The sequence below is a fragment of the Papaver somniferum genome, chromosome 5 (genome assembly GCF_003573695.1).
Source record: "Papaver somniferum cultivar HN1 chromosome 5, ASM357369v1, whole genome shotgun sequence".
Lineage (NCBI taxonomy): Eukaryota > Viridiplantae > Streptophyta > Magnoliopsida > Ranunculales > Papaveraceae > Papaver > Papaver somniferum.
This window is the reverse complement of record NC_039362.1, coordinates 91,367,948-91,389,042: the sequence shown is the minus strand read 5'-3', so window position 1 is coordinate 91,389,042 and position 21,095 is coordinate 91,367,948. Positions and strand designations below refer to the sequence as shown.

Genomic DNA, 21,095 nt, shown 5'->3' with positions numbered 1-21,095 from the left:
TGGTCGAATCCAAGCTTGGGACACGATTTTGGAAAGGCCGATTGGGCATGCGTGTAGATGGCATGCCGATGTACATGTCCATACCTCATTGTCTCGTGAAAGTGTAATCTAGATCGCTCAATTTGTATGGCAAAGAGGAGCGGCTAGGATTGATTTGTGACAGAGATTTTGTGCCGCAAAGGCCGCGCGTCATGCCAACTTTTGGTGCGCGTTTCGAGGCGAACAATCCTGGTCGGTCTTGGCCGATTAGTCTGGTGTGCAGACGACGGGCTGGTGTACACGCCTATATTTCATTGTCCCATAGAAACGTGATCTAAGCCACTCAATTTGTCCGGAAAAGTTGAGTGGTCGAGATTAGTTTACAATTGGGAGGTGTGACCACGCCTAGTTTGGATGTGCGAATCGAGAAAACCAAGCATGATATGCCTTGGACGATCGGGTGTGGAGATAGATGGGCCCATGGTGATCATGTTGATGCGCACCGGACCTGCCTAGTCTATTCCTGGACCTTTCGTTCGTGCAGGAGAAAATGGACGCTCGTGATGTTCAAACCCTAATTAGGGTTTCACCGGCCGTGCATCATGCCTTGTTTGGGAGCACGAACTGGAACGATCAACTATAGTTGGTCCTGACCGATCGGTCATGTGTGTAGGCGGGCCCACGGTGATTGTGTTGACATGCTCTGGGCCCTTTGAATCTACATCTACACCCTCCATCTATGCCTGTGAAGATGGATGGTTGAGACTGTTTTGTGACACATGTAATGTGCCGCAGACCCTAAATTAGGGTTTCACGTCCGCTCTGCTTTGGTTGGACGATTTGGCAAGCCATGCTACCCTTTTGAGGAGGCCGACTATGTGGGGCCCTCATTGGGTCGATGGTGAATACTCCAATACCTTCATGGGGGTTATGGATCCGATCTAAGCCATCCAATCATGCTGGTGAAGTTGGATGGTCTTGATCGTTTCTGAGACTGATACGGACAGTCCAGATGCTCGATCGGGCTAGTATAACACTCCGAGGTTGTAGCCTGTACGGGTATTTCTTACATACCTCCTTATTTAATGCTTGGAGATTCGTGTTGCTCTGCTGAGAGCGATCACTCGGTCGTCATGCCGCACCAATAATGAGAATGGAGTAGTACAGGAAATACAAGGCTGGTCATGCATTAATTGGTAATGCTATAAGTTTTATAGTGAAAAAGTATTCTCCACTTTATCAGTGGTTTTATCCTTTGCAGGATGTTAGCGCATAGTTTTGGCTTTTACAATTTTAGCCTTAAACGAAAATCCACCATCAACAGGAAGTTAATGTCGTATGCTATTTGCTGGAATTTATGGATTGAGCGTAACAATAGAGTTCATGGGGTAGGCCAAAATCAAAAGCTGAATTGGAATACGCAGTTAAGATGAACATATGTCTTTGGAGTAGTTCGACAGATATTTTCAATAACTTTTCAATGAACCAGATTCTACAGCATTGGGAGGATATTATGATCATGTAGTTTCTTTTGCTTTTCACAGTCTTGGTGCTCTGCACTCTTGTATATAACTTGTAAATATATTTTGTTTTTCCAACATATCCTTCCTTTTCAAAAATAAATAAATTGAGAGGTAGAATGTGAAACCCTTTCTCTTTTGGTGTTTATCTTTGGTGTTTATTTCGTATGCATTTGTATTGTTAGGTTTATGGAATTTAATTGAATAAATACATATCTCTTATTGATGATCAGGATTCTCCTATTGATTTATAAGATTATTAGGTATCTCTTGTTAAAATTTTAGATTTTTCCTACGCAAATTCACCGTTGAATGTTCCTTGTAATTTGGATTATGATTTCTGAAATTCTGGACAGTTTCATTTTGCTGAGGTTTCGATGTTCTTAGGCAGTCTTAATAATGTTAAAATGATTTGAGATCCTAATAAAAGTTGTATATAAATATATTATCTTTCATTCTTCTTTGGATTTTCTAAATTTGAGACTAATATGAATTTATGGTGAATATTTCGGTAAAATGTTGTTATCTGCCTAGATTTTGTGATGCATTTGTAAAATCAATAGATTTTTATTGAGGCATTATTTTGATGTGAAATTCGTATATCTGATAGATAAATATGTCAGTAATGTTCACCTAACATTTGAAGACGATCTGGTCAAGTTATCATTACGAAACCTATAAAATATAATTCTGCAGTTAGTGTGTTTGCTCAAATGCTTAAAAGAATTACATCGTTAGTTGGGTTGTGAACTTAAAAACTTGTTGATGAAGTGTTTTGGAATATCAAGATGTGTATTGTATTATAAAATCATTTTGTAAATAATTTGATATGCTTGTTTGGATGGCGTTGCCCGTACGGAGGATATACGGATAGGTGGGGCACGACCCAAGGATACTCGTGCAATGGTAGTGTGAGTTTATAAATGAATGGATATACTTGTTTGAATGGCGGTGCCCGTATCGAGGATATACAGATAGGTGGTGCACGACCCAAGGATACTCGTGCAAACGTAGTGTGAGTTTATAAATGAACGGATATACTTGTTTGAATGGCGGTGCCCGTACCGAGGATATACGGATAGGTGGGGAACGACCCAAGGATACTCGTGAAAGTGAGGTTGGAGGTCCTGTGCCGAGGATACACGGATAGGCGGGGCACGAACCGAGGATACCCGTGCATTCAAGAGAATTTGATAGATTGTGAGTTAGTTGATGAACATATATATAATTAAATCCCTGAAGTTGCACCGTATACTCTTGTTTGTACATATCATATTTGATTGGTTGTCATGCTTCATATATTTTGAGAAAGAGAATGCATTCTATTGAGTCGTCATCTCACCCCAATTGACATTCTTTGCAGATTTATGAAAGTTGGAAGTGGAAGCTAGAAATGAGTGGAATAGTGATTGCATTGTTTTCTTGTATTGATTTAAGAGTAAATTGAATTAAAAACATGTTTAGTTGAAAATGTTTTTGAACGATGTTTAATTTATTCATATGCTTCAATTCATGTATAAAAGTTTCATTTATGTTTGGCATAAAAGTAAATTGGCAAGAATAAATATATGCATAAGTATCGTTCCGACCCGTAACGCTTTGAGTTCGGATCTCCATACGGGTTTGAACCTGATCCGGAACTCGGGGTGTTACAAGTTGGTATCAGAGCTCTAGGCTTTAGATCTTGAATGGGACCGTAAATAAAATACCTTCATATATCGCTGTGCATGCTTGTACGATTTGAATGTTGTATTGCTTGTTTCATATAACTAGTTGTATTATGTCTTCGTAAAATTCATGTGAATTTCTATTTGTGTACTGGATTGCATTGTTGTATTGTTTATTTTATTATTTATTTATGTTAAATTTTGAGACTATAAGTATGTTCTTAATTTCGGGACGAAATTTATTTTTAAGGGTGGTAGAATGTAATATCCTGGATTTTTAGTTATCTTTCCGGGTCGGGTTTTAACGAGTTAGCTTAGATTATTGTTTATTATTCCTTAGCCTAAGTAGGTTGCTTTAACTAGAAAGTGTGGGTGTGAATATAATCACCTAAATAGGAGGAAAATAAAGAGATATTTAAAATTAAAATAAATAATTATTATTATAATAAAAATGTGTAGTAATTATTGATAGTAGTATTAGTATTAATATATGATTTATAACCAAAATTGGGCGAGAGAAATTTTATATTACAAAACCAAAAGTTAGAGAGAATGGGGATGAGAAGGAGAAGAAGAGAGAGCTAGAGATTTTTGGAGAAGAGGGATAAAGAAAATTAGGAGGATCTTGTAGCAATTGATAGGTAGAATGTGAAATTCTTTCTCTTTTGGTGTTTATCTTTGGTGTTTATTTCGTATGCTTTTGTATTGTTAGGTTTCTGAAATTTAATTTAATAAATACATATCTCTTATTGATGATCAGGCTTCTCCTATTTATTTATAACATGATTAGGTATCTCTTGTTAAACTTTGAGATTTTTCCTGCACAAATTCACCGTTGAATGTTCCTTGTAATTTGGATTATGATTTCTGAAATTCTGGACAGTTTCGTTTTGCTGTGGTTTTGATGTTCTTAGGCAGTCTTAATAATGTTAAAATGATTTGAGGTCCTAACAAAAGTTGTAGATAAATTTTTTATCTTTCATTCTTATTTTTATTTGATAATTTTGAGATTAATATGAATTTATGGTGAATATTTCGGTAAAATATTGTTATCTGCCTAGATTTTGTGATGCATTTGTAAAATCGATAGATTTTGATTGAACCATTAGTTTGATGTGAAATTTGGATATGTGATAGATAAATATGCCAGTAATGTTCACCTACAACTTTAAGACGATCGGGTCAAGTTATCATTATGAAACTTATAAAATATAATTCTGCAGTTAGTGTGTTTGCTCAAATGCTTAAAAGAATTACATCGTTAGTTGGGTTATGAACTTACAGACTTGTTGATGAAGTGGTTTGGAATATCAAGATGTGTATTGTATTATAAAATCATTTTGTAAATAATTGGGTATGCTTGTTTGGATGGCGGTGCCCGTACCGAGGATATAGGGATAGGTGGGGACGACCCAAGGATACTCGTGCAACAGTAGTGTGAGTTTATAAATGAATGGATATACTTGTTTGAATGGTGGTGCCCGTAACGAGGTTATACGGATAGGTGGGGCACGACCCAAGGATACTCGTGCAACGGTAGTGTGAGTTTATAAATGAATGGATATACTTGTTTGAATGGCGGTGCCCGTACCGAGGATATACGGATAGGTGGGGCACGACCCAAGGATACTCGTGCAACGGTAGTGTGAGTTTATAAATGAATGGATATACTTGTTTGAATGGCGGTGCCCGTACCGAGGATATACGGATAGGTGGGGAACGACCCAAGGATACTCGTGAAAGTGAGGTTGGCGGTCCCGTACCAAGGATACACGGATAGGCGGCGCACGAACCGAGGATACTCGTGCATTCAAGAGAATTTGATAGATTGTGAGTTAGTTGATGAACATATATATAATTAAATCCCTGACGTTGCACCGTATACTCTTGTTTGTACATATCCTCTTTGATTGGTTGTCATGTTTCATATATTTTGAGAAAGGGAATGCATTATATTGAGCTGTCATCTCACCCCAATTGACATTCTTTGCAGATTTATGGAAGTTGGAAGTGGAAGCTAGAAATGAGTAGATTAGTGATTGCATTTTTTTCTTTTATTGATTGAAGAGTAAATTGAATTAAAAACATGTTTAGTTGAAAATGTTTTTGAACGATGTTTAATGTATTCATATGTTTCAATTCATGTATAAAAGTTTCATTTATGTTTGGTATAAAAGTAAATTGGCAAGAATAAATATATGCATAAGTCTCGTTCCGACCCGTAATGCTTTGAGTTCGGATCTCCATACGGGTTTGAACCTGATCCGGAACTCGGGGTGTTACAACTTTAATCAAGAAGGTTTGTTGGAATTGACTCCTTTCTTCATGAACCTTATGTTCCAATGGTTGTTGACGACAAGAACTTCGGGGACGATAAAAAAAAATTCAGAGGTCTTATTGTCTAGAAATCTTCTTATGAGAATTTATTCTTGTGTTTTAAGAAGGATAACTAGGGTTTGGAATATCTTATTTTGTGATTACACATTGCTATTGCCAACGATTTTCATCTTGCAATGTTTTTAGATTTATTTATTTAAATTCTATAGTTTATTTGAAAGATGATTTTGCAGTATTAACCTTTATTGGTTTTATATATTGCAAAAATTGTTATGGAATATGTTTGTTTGCGTCAGTGAACTATGATTGTCCCATATATGTCAAAAGTTAAGCATATTCTGTCATTATGCAAATATTGATGGAAGATAGGATGAACCTTTGATTTGTAAAGATTAAGTCTATGATATCATTATGAAAATATTGATGAAATAGAATGATCTTTGAATATTCCGCAGTATTGATCTTTCCCTGATCCACTTCTATGTGAAAGTACTGTATGGCTCCGTAAGTTCTCTTATGTTGAGCATTTACGATTAAATGAATCATAGGTTCTATTGTGGTTAATTTAATTGAGTTTTCTGGATAAAAATTCATGTTTCATGTAATTTGTTAATGTCCAAAGAAATCCTTCTTTTCTTGTGAAAGTAAGGTCGCTCTTGTTTTTCCTTTCGGGAATGACATTTTATGAAGGAGAGTTCTTAATTAATCTTGTGTTTAATTGCCAAATCTTTGTGGGGAGTGCGGATGCAGAATATTGTAGGAGTTTTCTTTGTATCTTTATAAACTCCTTGATGAATACACAAAGTTTTGACTATGTGAAATCATCGAAACAAAGTTGATATGTTCTCTTTTAGTCATGAAGTATCTCTATGAGAATTTTATTATGATCCCACTAGTTTTCGTACCTTTGCCAATTTATTTTGACAAAAAGGGGGATAATTAATGTGTAGTTCACACTACAAATACATATGGATTACGGATCATTATGTAAGGAGGAGTGGTTTTCATTGTGAGATGAAGTATTGACTAAGGGGAAATGATACATATCACCGTAGTATTATTATCAAAGTTGTGATACAATTGGACTTTAATGCTGTGTAATAATACTATGTCACTGTATAATAATAATTGAGAACAATTGTTTTCTTATTGTTATGGCTATGGATCTTCAACAATTATGATGCTGAGTTGACGAAAGTCAAAAGATGATCATGTGAAAATCGCCTGATAACATCTTACATGATTTGTGTGAGACAGTCATTTGATGTAGACTCGGAATGTTTCGTGTTGATCTATTGATCACTTGAAAATTACTTTGAATCTAATAGTTTGTGTGAGACAGTTATTCTCGTCTTCCAAGAATGTTTCAATGATTAAGATGGAGTTTAGAACGATTAACCATTGATTGAATATGGCACAATATGCGTACTTGTATCCTAACTGTTGCAAGTTATTCAAAGTCCGGGAACCATAGTATGCATACCCGTATGCGTACTGGTTTGGAAGTTGAAGTTCATGAACTTAGTATACATACCCATATGCGTACCGGCTGAGAAGTTCAAGTCCGACAATTCAACTGACTTTGGTTACGTACGATAGTATGCGTACCCGTTCGCATACTGGCGATCCCAGACCAAGTCTGGAACTCTAAGTATGTGTACCCGTTTGTACACTTGAGTGGGTTAAGTTTTAAAATCGGTTTGTTCATGAACTAATACATTTATATATTAAGGAATGCAATCTTTTGCAAACCGTGGCTATAATGTTCATGAATTGATTCAAGTAAATCAAAATCGACTTTGCTTCAATTGTGTCGTGCATACTTCTATGAGAATATAAACAATTGAACAAATCCATAACTAGTTTCATTTGAGTCATTTGAACTAGTTGTGATTAAAATGAACAATGTTGATATGAAAGTGTTCATATGACTAACTTCGGTTAACTATTGTTGAGCCTACTATGTGCACGTCTGGGTACGGTTACTCATACCTAAATGAAGTCACATTTCATTTGTGTATAACAAGCTAAGTTCGATCTAATGGTTGAAAGATATTAGCATGACTCTAATCAGGTTTTCATCTAATGGTGAATATTGAATGCTTTGTTACCAAGGTAGCATTGATCGCAAACCCTGATTTGAAGACTATATAAGGGAGAACTCTAGCAATTGGGAAACCTAATCCCCACACCTCTTGTGTGATACTAGTTGCGACTAGAGTCGATTCTCATTTAACCTAGGTTTTTCCTAAAACCATTATAGGTTAACGACTTAAAGACTTCATTGGGATTCTGAAGCCAGACCCAACTATTTTCTTTGTAGTTGTGTGTTCTGATCTTACTTTGTTCTATCGTGTTGAGTACTATCTTCTCTAATATTTGCTCGAGATTTAATCTCCGATAGGTAAGATAAAAAGTAGTCACAAATATCTTCGTCTCATCGTTTGTGATTCCACAATATCTTGTTTCGTTTCCATACGATTAAGGTTATTGTGAGGTGATTGATATTACTAGGCTGTTCTTCGGGAATATAAGTCTGGTGTATCAATTGGTTCATGTTCACCTTGATTTATCAAAAGACGGAACAAAACTCGTAGGTATTTCTTGGGAGACAAATTTATCTATTTAATAGACTTTTATGTGTGAGACAGATTTGTTTATCAAGTCTTCGACTTTGGGTCGTAGAAACTCTTAGTTGTGGGTGAGATCAGCTAAGGGAATCAAGTGCGCAGAATCCGGAGAGGCGTAAGGAACGCAACTGTACCTTAAGCAGTGTGAGATTGGTTAGGGCTCAACTACATTCTAGTCCGAAGTTAATTGGTAGTAGGATAAAGAGTCTGTAGCGGCTTAATACAGTGTGGTGTTCAAATCTGGACTAGGTCCCGGGGCTTTTCTGCATTTGCGGTTTCCTCGTTAACAAAATTTCTGATGTCTGTGTTATTTCTTTTTCCGCATTATATTTTTATATAATTGAAATATCACAGGTTGTGCATAGTTCAATCAATTAGATAATCCAATCTTTGATTGTTGATATAAATTGATTGACACTTGGATATTGGTCTTTGGTACCATCCAAGTTATTTCTCATATTAATCCGGCTCACAGATTTCTATTTGTTCGATTGCAAATTGATTTGAGAAATTGAGATATAACTCTTGGATGTATTTTCCTTGATTGAGTCTGACTGTCTAGTTGATTCTCTTGGAAATATATTGGAGTTTGTCCATACAGATGCCTAAACGAAATATTGGGTATGGTTATTAGACCCCCGATTTTTCAGATGTTCTGATAAACGACCGTCTTCTCCTGGGATCACCTAGTAAATTCCCCATGTAAGGCTAAATAAGAAAGATCGGCGATACCACAAATATACAAATGAAGCTACATCCATATATCACAGATATATGTAGTAAAGAGGTCAAAAAATGAGAGCCGGCCCTTGCATCATCTTCAGATTCTTCCCGCAACAAGGTGTAACTATGATGTGACAGTACTTGATGTAAACACACAGTGGTGTCTTTATAATGACCATTGACCAGTGATAGCTTTCAACATAAGGCCATCATTTCCATGAGCCAAAATCAATAGATTGAAGTGATATTCGACCTATATATAAATCCCTCACATGTTGCTTGCACAAGCCAAATCGTCTTCTATTTAAACTGGGGTGGATTGACACTGAAAACCCCGTCTTCCAACCTGGGAACTTTTGTCTTTCCATTATATTAAGAGTGTACACACTTGGTGCCGCGTTCCGACACCCCATAATAAAGCACTCACAAGGTCTTGACGGGCTTACCAATCTAGTTAAAGAAAGCAAACACAAACCACAATGAGAGATTCCATAATTTAAGGCTTCATCCTCGTCAAAAACTAAAGAATGTGACCTCTCATCCTCCATTTCAAGCTCAAAATCTTCAGTCACTGGAATTCCACTCAGCTCTAGCTCGAACTGTTTTTCAATGTCACATTCAGGAATGCGATGTTTAGCTGCGAGTGTTCTGATGCAAGACATCCTTACCTGGTTTATGATAATGGCCTTGACTTCTAGAAAGTTAGTGCAATGGTTAAACCACTTGAGCCAACGACGAACTAGACCTGAGAACCAATCTATGATTTCAATGTTATCTTGCAAGATTAGTGCAGCAATAGGGCGTGGATATCCTCCGCCATTAACCAGGCCATACAGTAAAAGCTTTTTCCTAATGACATCAATTGGTGCCAAAACCTCTGTGATGGTAGTAGATTGATTTGATATGGAATCAGGTAAGAGTGCAAGAGTTGTAGCAGTCTCCGATAAAACATACTCTTTGGCTTGTCTTTGAAAATTGTCGAAAGATATTCTTAGTTCTTGTGGCAAGGCTGGTTCAGCAATATACTTAGCTAAGACTTCCTCTTCAGAATTCTGGGCTCTGGCATTCAAGTCTTGCATCCAAATTTTGGTTAAAACCATGAACCAATGATCGGTTTCCATCCCAGCTTTACGAAAATGCGAAATCTGGCTCAGGATAGAATTGTCATCAGCTAATTGCTTAATTTCCGATTCTTTAACCTTCTTCAAACCATGACCAATGGATCTTTTTCCAATCCGGATAGCCATGGTATCCCAAATTTCTTGCTTCTGAGATGCAAACAGTTGAACCTTATCCTTTAACTTGTGAACTGCTCGCACTGCAGGGCTCTCTTTCACGCCTATTCTAACAACAGTACCCAGAAAGTGAATTCCGCAATGGACATCAATTGGTAAAACTTCTGTTACATCCACGTCTAGATGAAGAGAACTCTGCAAATACTTCTGCATATCAGATTTGATTTCAACAGCATCTTTGACGTTGGACCCTGAAATGGCAACAAAAACCTCATCCATGAATCGGCAAGCATGTAACTTTAAACTGGAACTCTCATCAACTAGGTTTTTACTGCTCTCCTCTTTCAACTGCCTCCTGAACCAGTTGCGTAACGTGGACTTTTGTTTGTCTTTATTTGTATCAACATCACCAAGAGCTTCATACCTCATGCGTATCCTGTACACTTCTTGATCGAATTGGTCAAGATATATGTTCATCAGAGTAGGGGCTAAGACACCCTCTTGTGGAAGACCCTGACCTTTTGGGAAGCCCCCAAATTCCAAGTTCAGAACATCAGCATCAAACATGTTTCGAAGGATACAATACAACCTAGGGTCGTCAATCCTGTCTTCCATGATTGATATTAGTTGAGTGAAAATACTATCATCAACTTTCTTTTTCACATGTAACGTAAACCCCCATCTGAGATCAGATATCTCTTTCGTGATATACTTTAGAGCCGAATGGCATCCTCTTCCACTTCTGTAACCATGCGAAATTTTAGAAAAATGAGGCCTGTAAACAACATCCACAACTATTCTAATGGCTTCCTGAACAACCTTCAACTTCAGATTAGGAATGCTTAAGACTTTTTTGTTTTCTCCCTTTGTTGCAATGGAGAAGGTATTTGCTTTGACATCAAATCCTCCATCTAAGAGCTCTTTTGCAATGGATTCAAAATTGATATCATCACCCTTCACAGAGAAGTCAATGTTAGAATCTAGCCTTATACAGTCATAAGCTTCACGAAGAATCTTGGGAGTCGCAATTACTTCTGCCAATAGATCATGAAATTTCCCATTTATGTATTGCTCTTTTACCCTTTTCTTTACGAGGGATTCAATTAATCTCTTGAGCTCCATTCTAGTCAGAGGTCTTCTCTCAACAGGTTTAGGAGATTCATCAAGCACAGAAGCTAAGCTCTTTGCCAGAGACATACCGATGCCCTTATCACTGTCATTCCTCATCAGTTCAGGAGTAGAACATAATCCATAAGCTTGAAATTGTACTACAGGTCTTCCTGTTTCAAGATTCAAAAAAATCTCAAGCACAGATAACAATAAGACACAAAGATAAGTGAAACTTAAACTGTGTAATCAGCTAACTCGAGCATACTGTATTTGGACTTCAAATGGGTATCAATTTTGGTTCAGTAGTTTCCTAATGCTTCTGGGCAGTATATGACTTTATGGTTCATATTGTTTGGAAGTATATCACTCCGTCCCTTAAAATTATTATTTGATGATCAATGAACTAAAAAGAAGGAATACAATTGTCTGTAAAGATCCTGCAGCGTCTTATTGTGGCATTGCAAGCAGTCCATTGCCGGTCGAATGTATACATATGCATGTTTAGAAAGTAGAGAGAAATTGAAATTGTGCCGAGATTACCTCTTTTAATCACACATGAAGAACCGACAAAAGTAGCATCCATACACTGAATCTGCCACCCAATAGCTCTGCACCTTACCAAGTCTCTCTTGCAAAAACTACCCATCCGCAGTTTCTCTATCATAACAAACTAGACTGCAATTGCGCTTGCCAACCTTTGAAAGTTGTTCAAATTGTGTTTCCCCTATTAATAATATGCAACTAACTGTATGGAGTTAATCTATCTTTATGACATAACATCTCTGAACAAAACTTACTCGGAGGCATTTCAACAAACAGGGGACAAGCAGAGATACAATTCTTAAAGTTCATAATCTAATTTCCAAACCACATTTCTGATTCATACCAAATCAACTTCAGATCGACCTTCGCACCAAATATCAGTTTTTCGATGTACCAAAACACAAGAAGATTACTCGTCAGTAAACATCTGCGGTCTGCACCATCGTCTTGCAAGCTATTAGCAAATATCAAGCGCGAGCGCTAACACCGATGGCTGCTATATGGGGACCAAGTCGTGCCAACCGGGAGATGCAAAAACAACCAAACGGCAGATAAGTGCCGCCCATAGGCATAAGAGAATTTTTGAGTAATAATTAACGTTTAGTCCCAAAAGTATAGGGCTTTGGACTCTCTAGCCCTGCTCTCTCAATCCTAATACTAAATTTATTCAGATAGGGATGAGTTAGTCTTATTATGAATGATTCAGTCTAAAATGAATTTTTTCGGTGACAAAAATACCCATTAACTAAATATGATACTAGTTCCTCCTAAATCAATTGTTATTTCTTCATTTTTTAGATCGAAAAATATCTCTAGTCACTGTTGGTGAAGATGATGCTACAAGTTTCCTCTCGTTGTTTTTTTTCGATTTATTTTGTTTCACTTGATTTATCAGATTGTTTTACAATTTTCGATCGTATTGTTGACATTTGATTTAGGCTTAGTTTCATCAGTTTGGAGGTTCTACAGAAGTTTTTGGACTCAATTCGAGATCAATTGATTTCATGTTAATTATTCGAGGTTGATCTATTCATTCCTTACATTATAACAATGCAGAAGTAATTTTTTTTTCATTTATTTGCAATCTTGTTCTATATTTTCTTTAGATCAAATATTATTTTCAATTTAGAATCTTAAACTATAATTACATCAAACTGAAAACATAGTCAAAAAGTTAGGAAATCATGAACGAGGAATACGAAGAAACATCTACTTTAATTTTAATGTACGATTTTTTTGGAAAGAGTGGAAATATTTCACCCGCGAGCAAACTGCAAAAGTATCTTGCTCTTCACGGTTCCTCTTAGATAACATACTAAGTGCTTTTGCATTTGGGGATTCCAGGTTTTTATATTTGTTTAGTTGTTATCGTTATTGAATTGAAGTTTCTCTTATTGTTGTTGTTTTTACAAGATTTAATAATTCTTAGAATGTCTCAAGCACTGAACTAAAATTGTATGCATGCTTATTCACTGTCATGATACTATATGTGCGGGTTTTCGTATCCTAAAATAATCTCAATTTCGAGCATGATTGATATTTAGACTAAGATTTACATTTCCCACGTTATAATTGTCCATCCCAAATTTTTTTCTAGTCAAGTGTTCGTAATAATTTTGTGCAGTTAGTTGTAGTTGGATCCATTCTCATATTGATTATTAAAATGTCTATATGAACTTGGGTTTGAAACTGTTTATTAAGAGAATAATAATGGTGAAAGAAATGGAAGCAATAAATTAGTGATAGTCGGATGCAAAGAATATAGTTTATGGATTGTCTATGATATCTCACAGAAGTAGTTAATAACCCATCTCAGGAAATGCGGCTCTATCCGTGCTTGCAACAACGTCATTTAGTTGCACTTAGAATGGCCAAGCATGTCCTGCAAATCGTTGATATGCTTAAGTGAAAATATTTTTCTTTTTTAGGTTGATATTTTGTGTTTTGATCCACTTGTTCGATGTAAATGTCATGCTTGTGACAGTAGTATGTTGAGAAATTGTTTGGAAGCAACTCCCCTAAGTATAAGTGGAACGGGTAGTAGAATGCATACAACTTCTCTTATTAGCAAGGACCCCTTTTATTTTATTCTTTTTTAATTATTGGCATTCGTTTCACTTATTTATATCAAAGAGATGAGGAAAGCAATAGTTATGTGATGTCTATTTATCTATCTATCTATCAGCATGCATGCATGCAATGCAAACATATGCCCAAACTTGAATAGCTAGTTAAGAAAATGTAATGTCACGATATAGTGATACTTTCATTCGATCTTAACGAAGAGATATTTAGAAACAATTTGGCTCCAGATACTCTACGCACTTTCATTACTAGTTTGTGCATAGTTTGTTTTTGAATTGTTAATATACGCATAGTTGTACACATGTTGATTATTATGTGTATATAGTTGTACACATGTTGGTTTTTGGTTCACACGACCAATTGCAGCAAATGCGTGTTAAAAAGCGTTTGTCACTAATCAAGACTATGTTATCCTTTCTCGGGCCGGTAAGCTAGTGAGTCAGATGGACCAGCAACAACTGGGGTAAATCCTTCTTTTTATCTTCCTATCGATGAACACAATGATGTAGTACTACCACCAAACCACCACCCTTTAATGTGGGCATAATTCTGCAATTTTGTTGTTTTTTTCTTCAGGGCAACTTATTAATGTCAGGACATAGTCCGGGTCCAACTTAAATAAGAAAAACAGTAGCGGCTACTTTCTTGCCCTGATCTGAAATTTTCTTTAGAATTATTTCACTTATTATTTTACTTTACTTGAGCCATTAATTTATGTGCATGTCAGCACCTTTAGTAATGTGTTTTTCTATAATGTGCAGGAGGATATATTTACCCAACAATAACATTTGGTGGTTTACATTCTTATACTTTCTACTTTCTTTTATGTGCCTATAATTGATTGTGTATTTTCTTTTCTATAGCTACGAGTAGTTTTATTACAACCATTGTGTGTAAGAACAATGGGAAATAATAAGATAATGATAGACTTATCCTTATTTCAATTTCAGTCATGTAAACTGTTTTATGTATCATCTTCTTTTGGTATTCATTCTTTTATACTTTTTGCCGAAGAGTTGATGGTTGTCGTAAGTGCAATCAAATTAATAATCTTATTTCCACACAATTAACTGGTAATATAATGGAAGCAAGGATCGTTCCCACGAAGAGCAGTGAGTTTTAGTTGTCAAAGTGTCACAAAAAGGGGGAGGGGGAAGGGGTTGTTTGTTTTTAGATTGTGAACAAAGTAAATAATCAAAGCAAATAAAGTTGTATTCTAATCAATAAAGAGAGATATGATCGAGGAATTCTTCTTCGTTTATAAACCGTCAATGAGTTATTATAATTGCTACTCGTTATTAATCATAGATTATCACCAACCGTAGAATAACTGCTAGATCAGTGTTATCCCCTGAATTCCTTATATCACTGGATACGGAAGTTCTCGCCTACCAGATTCTATTCACCTAAACCACCTAGTAGTAGATCACTAAAGGTGTAATTTAGTCGAATGCTTTATCTTTTGTGAATTTATAGGTTGATCCTACTAGTTAGACTCTTAGATCAAGGTCCACTTTTTAGTGTTGTTTATACACACAATCGCTCCACAGAATCTCTCTGCAAGGTTTTGTGTTCTCTACTTGTGTACAAGTTATTCGACAATTACTTATCTCCTAACTCAATACTAGCAATAGATTGAATCAATAGATCAATTTAGTTGGCCACCTAAATAATCTATAAATCAATCATAAATATTCATTATAGTATAAACAAACGATAATCAGATGAAGAACTTCAAAGTAGATTAATATAATAATTCAAATCTTGTTTACACTTACAATTCATCCTCAATTAATAGGTGTTTAGCTACTCATGGATGTAGAAACATCCATGATATAATATGAGAAAAGTAAAGAGATAAAGTTACGATTGAGAATCGCTCCGTGTAATATTTCTTCTCTCCAAGCTTTACAATTTCGTGACCTCTTGATATGATATCCTTTTACATAACCTAATACCTCTTTATAGGTTTATATTGCTTGGTCTTCACGTATTTAGTTCAGTTCAAGAACCCGACCCGAAATAACGACCCCAAACTGTGAGTTTTGGCCTTCAAAAGTACGTAAACCACAAAACCAAAGGGATAAGTATGCGTAACCGTTTGCATACTACAAAATCTAGCAGAAATTTTCGGACTTAAAGTATGCGTACCCGTTTGCATACTTTACTGTCTTCGGTATTCGACAAAAGCTCGTTTTGGCCACAACTTCTTCGTCCGAACTCGGAATGGCTTCATTCTTTTTGCATTCTTTTTATATTTCAGTTCTCTTCAATATGGTGATGATAAATCCTTAGTTTGAATGAGTTAATATCGGTCTTTGTCCCTTCTCTTGGACTTGGGCACTTGGATACTTGGAATACTTCTATTCCTAGATATTTTCAGCACTTTGTAGCTCCTTTTTGGATGATTCACTTTATAGAGGCAAATAAGAGAAAACAAGAGTATTAATACGAAAATATGCAAGAATAATAGCTAAAACAAGTATGGAATGGACACTAAAATTATATGAATTATGCACTTATCAAGAGTATAAAGGAACAAAGAGTAAACAGTTGGTACCATCTCCAAATAAACCATCTCCAACTAAGAACATGGTTGGACTGAAAGTGTTGGATCTACACCAAAGGTATAAATTGCATGTTGCGACCCTATACATCTCCACCAGTATTGCCAATACGTTCTTATTGGATTTACTTTTTTAAATCACACAGGGAACTTCTGCTGTAACATGCCTTTGGGATATCATATTTATGTTTTTTTTTTTTTTTTTTTTGACAAACGGAAATTTTATAGAACTAACCGAAAAAAGATACATTGTTTTGATTACATTGAACACCGGACCACTTTTCCTTTCTAGACTTATCCCAACATCTAGAATCGACATGCATGTCCTCCTGTCTATTAAGGAATTTTGCTAGATTATCTGCTAGATTATTACATGATCTCCAGATATAAACGAAAGAAGAACTAGCAAGAAATTTTTTGAATTCTAAAGCTTGAAGCAGAATAGCTTTAGAAATCCAATTAACAACAAAAATGTTCTTCCTAATACTGTTGACCACATTCTGATTATCATTGAGGAAGATTAATCATTCATTTCCATGGTTTTGAACCCATCTTGTTACTTCTCGACAGGCTCTAGATTTTGCTTCTTCCGCACTTGAACACCATCATGTCCCTCCTGTGAAATCAACAATTAACCCCTTGTTATTCACTTCCACTACACCATAAGCAATGTTTTTTGATTTGTTTTGAAAAGCAACATCGAAATAAATATAAGAAACATCCTGCAAACCATCGAAACTTCCATGAACGCAACCCGGGTGAGAAACATCATAAATAGAGGGAATATTCAACTTTTCTGTATTACACAGTTTTTTACGCAAATATTGAGGTCTATCCTTCTTAATAAACTCTATCAAATCATTTGAGTTAGGTCTAACATTATCGAAGACAACCTTACACCTATATTTCAAAATATACCAAAGCACATAAGCGAAAAAATCTCTGTTGTCACAATCTTTTAGCCACATGAGACACCAATCCTTGTAAGAGATATTGGCAGCAGTATAGAAGTTATGAGAGAGAGATAACCCTCTCCAAATTGCTTCACTTAAGGTTTTGTTTTTGTTAGATGTGGAAAATGTTATATTGAACTTTTATTAGACATTCACAATTTATGTGAGCAAAAGAAAAATCTATACCACTTTCCACTGCAAAGTTAATGTTCTCCTGATTTTTACATACTCACCTTTTGTTTGGAAAGATGATACTTGGTCGTTCACAGAGGTTCACTAGTCCCAGAACCAGCGAGTCAGGTGCTGGCATCACACTGGTCATGGGAAACTTACTAAGCATGCTTGTGTGGTTCTTACTTCTTATTGTCCCAAAACCAGAAATTATGGATGCAGTAGCTTGTGGAAGGTGAGATGAGTCATCCACTTTTTTTTTATATACATATATATCGGTGACTTATGATGATCTAATATTGTTTCTAAAATTATTTTGTGGTGAAACCCAGAAATGAAAATCAGATAGTTGTATGCATGTTGATTATTAATGTGCACATAATTGTACACATGCTTATTATGTTAGTTAAACTCATTTAAATGATTAAATTTAGGGACTTATAAGCATCAAAGGGTTAGTTAAAACATCTGGCCCGTAGTGCACAAGGGTCCTAATGAAAACTTTACTAGTCCGAGTTGAATAATTTAACCTCCCGTTCTAAAGATCATCTATAAGTATTCATGTTTTTTTGTTAATGTGTACATACTTGTACACCCGCTGGTTGTTATTGGTATAGAACTGTACACCTATTATTTTGTAATGTATACATAGTTGTACACCTGTTAATTGTTAATGTGTGCATAGTTGTACACCTGCTGATTTTTAATGTTTTGTGGGTAAGGGTGTTGGATTTTCAAGATTTTTATAGATGTGTGCATAGGTGTACTCCGGAGTAATTCTCATTAAATAAATTTGTCTGTGGATATGAATGGTTGATTTGTTCCATGTTTTTTAGATGCATACATATTGGTGCACCAATATATTTTCCATGAAAATGTCGCTTTATATGTCATTGTAAATTTTCGTTTTTGTAGTTGTGTACAAAGTGTTACATTTGAAAAAATAATTACATAAGCTTTTGAAAATTTTGCCCATGCGTACCTTTTTGTACGCATGAGATAAGGATTAAGCGAAAGTTAAAATTTTAAAAAATAAAAATTATATTGTCATGTGGGTACTCTTTTTTTCACATGTAACACTTTTAAAAATTAAAATTTGCACACTCGGTGGGACTCGAACCCACAATCGCCTGATTAGAAGTCAGACACCTTATCCATTAGGCCACGGGTGCTTCACATTAGGAAAGTGTTAATTTAAATTAACATTTCATAAAGATTAAGATGAATATGCATGTAAAATAAATATATTATTCCATTTTATAAACATTATTTCCTATTTTACGTGTAATCAATCAAGTGTGCCAACTGCTAAGATTCTCTCTTCTTACTACCATAAAACAACATTTCCATAATTCTAATTTATGACGACATATGATTTTATCGCATGAATTAAATTTCCATTTTGAATATTCCAAGAGATATGTTTATTTATTGCGTGAATCCTATAATTAGCTATTGAAAAAGAAGCAATCTCATCAAAATTAGAAGAGAAACAAAGTGAGCGAAAGAGATAAGAGTGAGTTATAGAATTAACATAAGGATTTCATCATTATGCTAATGTACTCTTGTTGTTGTTTAAGATGTTGAAATCATTATGGGCTATGCGAAACTGGTGGTGTAGGTTAGAAGAGACTGCGACTTAGAAGTAAGTGACCTTAGTCTACAGGAACATGAAACAATTGATTTTATAGTTGTACATATGTTGGTTCTTAATGTGTACATAATTGTACACCTGTTGATTGTTGATGTGTTGATTATTAATGGCACAAAATAGTATTATACCTTGATGCACCTTTGACGCCAATATTTTTTGGTTTTATCTATTAAATCTAGGGACTCATAAGCTCAAAATGGTAGAGAGCCCAAACCTATTACAAGGTTTGCGAATATTGATGGTTCAAATACATCTGATGTTCAATGTTTTGTTTATTTAATGCGTTTTTCTTATTCAATGGGGATAGCGTTATTGGTGCTTAGGTAGTCGATTCTATGTGTGTACAAACTAGTGCACCTTGTTTTGTAAGTATGGATGTTGGATTTTATGGATTTCATAGACGTGTACATAGATGTATACCGTTGTCCTGTCTCATGAATATATGGCCTGTTATGTTGGTATGGATGTTGTATTTTCAGGATTTTTTTAGATGTTTACGTAGTTGTATACCATTATACCGTCTCATGAATATATTGCCTATTTTGTAGGTATGGATGTTGGGTTTTCAGGATTTTTGTACATGTATACATGGTTGTATACCATTTTTCATTTCATGGATATATTGCTTGTTCAGTGAGCATGGATACTGGATTTTATGGATTTTTGCAAATATGTACATGGTTGTACACCAATATAAATCAAAAAATATTTGAAAATGAAAATTATATAGTCATATGGATACTCTTATTGCAGAACTTGGAAAGAGCTTTCTAAATATGTAAAGTTTGCAGATTTTGTACGAGCGGTTCGAAAGATAAATTGTTTTTAATTATTTTTATGTTATTTAAAATTGCTGACATCATCATGGGTCACTTTGTATTAATTGTAAATATTTGGAGTAAATTATAAATCAGGAAGGTCATCTGTGTATTTTCCATATTTCAAATAAATAAAGGACTAATTTGTACCTAGTTGAATGGGTTAGGACTAACTAGTATATTTGGATGGGATTTTGGACTAAACTATATTTTTACCTTCTTTTGGGGTCTGTTTGGCAGCTGGGATATGAAATACGTTGTCCAGGTTAGGGAATTATTTGGTTTATCCAAGACTATCATGACAATGGTTATTGTAAATGGTGTTTGTTTTCCATTGTGGGTTAATGCAGTATGTTGTTTGTCAAAAATTTGTATACAAGCTAAATTAAATAATTAAAAAAGAAATAAAAAAATAAACCATATAATTTTATGGTTTTGAGCATAAGAAAAATTTAAATAAAAAAATTAGTTATAAAAGTACCGTCTAACCCTAAAAAGGATTAAGGTATTCCAGGTTTTACATGAAATTCCAAAACACCATATTTTTAGCCTCCTAAAATTCAGGTAGGATACACTATTCTTATCTTGACATGGAATAAGCACCCACACAAACACAATATACGGTTATTTAAGGGATAACCCAACCTAGATTAGGATATCAAGGCTGCCAAACACAACCTTGATTTGTAATAGAGACTTACGAACAAATAGTGGCCATCTGAGATCGAGAGGTTTAGGGACTTGTCTACCGTCATGTATAGTCTCTACTTTCCCAAACTAACTCACCTTTATTTTTTGTTTTATTTTTTTAGACGAATGCCCTGAAAAAAAAAGCTACAATTCAGCCTCAACAATTGGCATGAGTCAAGACGAAGGTCTAGACCAAAACATGAATTCAAAGTTAACCTTAGACTAGTGAGCCAAGCATGAGCAACATCATTACAGATATGCGGATTGAAAGTAAATTTACAAGCAACTAAAGTAGAGGGCATCCATTTATCAACTCCAATGACATCATAAAAGGTCAAGGATAAATGTCATTGGTTTTGGAAATGATCATATCTTTAGCACGAATAAGGAAAATATCAGGGGGTTTCATCCTTT

The 21,095-nt window shown here is 35.2% G+C and overlaps 1 protein-coding gene and 1 non-coding gene across 3 annotated transcripts; both read right to left on the bottom strand.

Annotated features, from left to right (window-relative positions):
- Positions 1-8,709: 8,709 nt before the first annotated feature.
- Positions 8,710-12,330, bottom strand: LOC113282195 (nuclear intron maturase 4, mitochondrial-like). 2 transcript variants are annotated; one of them, XM_026531161.1, is made up of 2 exons: positions 11,742-12,330; positions 8,710-11,371 (listed from the first exon to the last, which is right to left on the bottom strand). In XM_026531161.1, the coding sequence occupies exons 1-2, from the start codon at positions 11,863-11,865 to the stop codon at positions 9,066-9,068; spliced, it is 2,430 nt and encodes an 809-aa protein (XP_026386946.1). In that variant the 5' UTR covers positions 11,866-12,330; the 3' UTR covers positions 8,710-9,065. The 2 variants fall into 2 exon arrangements, with proteins under 2 accessions (XP_026386946.1, XP_026386947.1); XM_026531162.1 differs by having other exon boundaries at positions 8,710-11,367; positions 11,742-12,329.
- A 6,288-nt stretch (positions 12,331-18,618) lies between these two features.
- Positions 18,619-18,691, bottom strand: TRNAR-UCU. Its single transcript has one exon. It is a non-coding gene; the product is annotated as a tRNA-Arg (tRNA).
- Positions 18,692-21,095: the final 2,404 nt, after the last annotated feature.

Bases quoted from the DNA above. Each gene is read 5' to 3' on its own strand.
- LOC113282195 (XM_026531161.1), bottom strand. From the start codon at position 11,865: ATGATAGAGAAACTGCGGATGGGTAGTTTTTGCAAGAGAGACTTGGTA. The intron at 11,372-11,741 runs GTAATCTCGGCA...ATCTTGAAACAG, and splicing joins TTCATGTGTGATTAAAAGAG to GAAGACCTGTAGTACAATTT.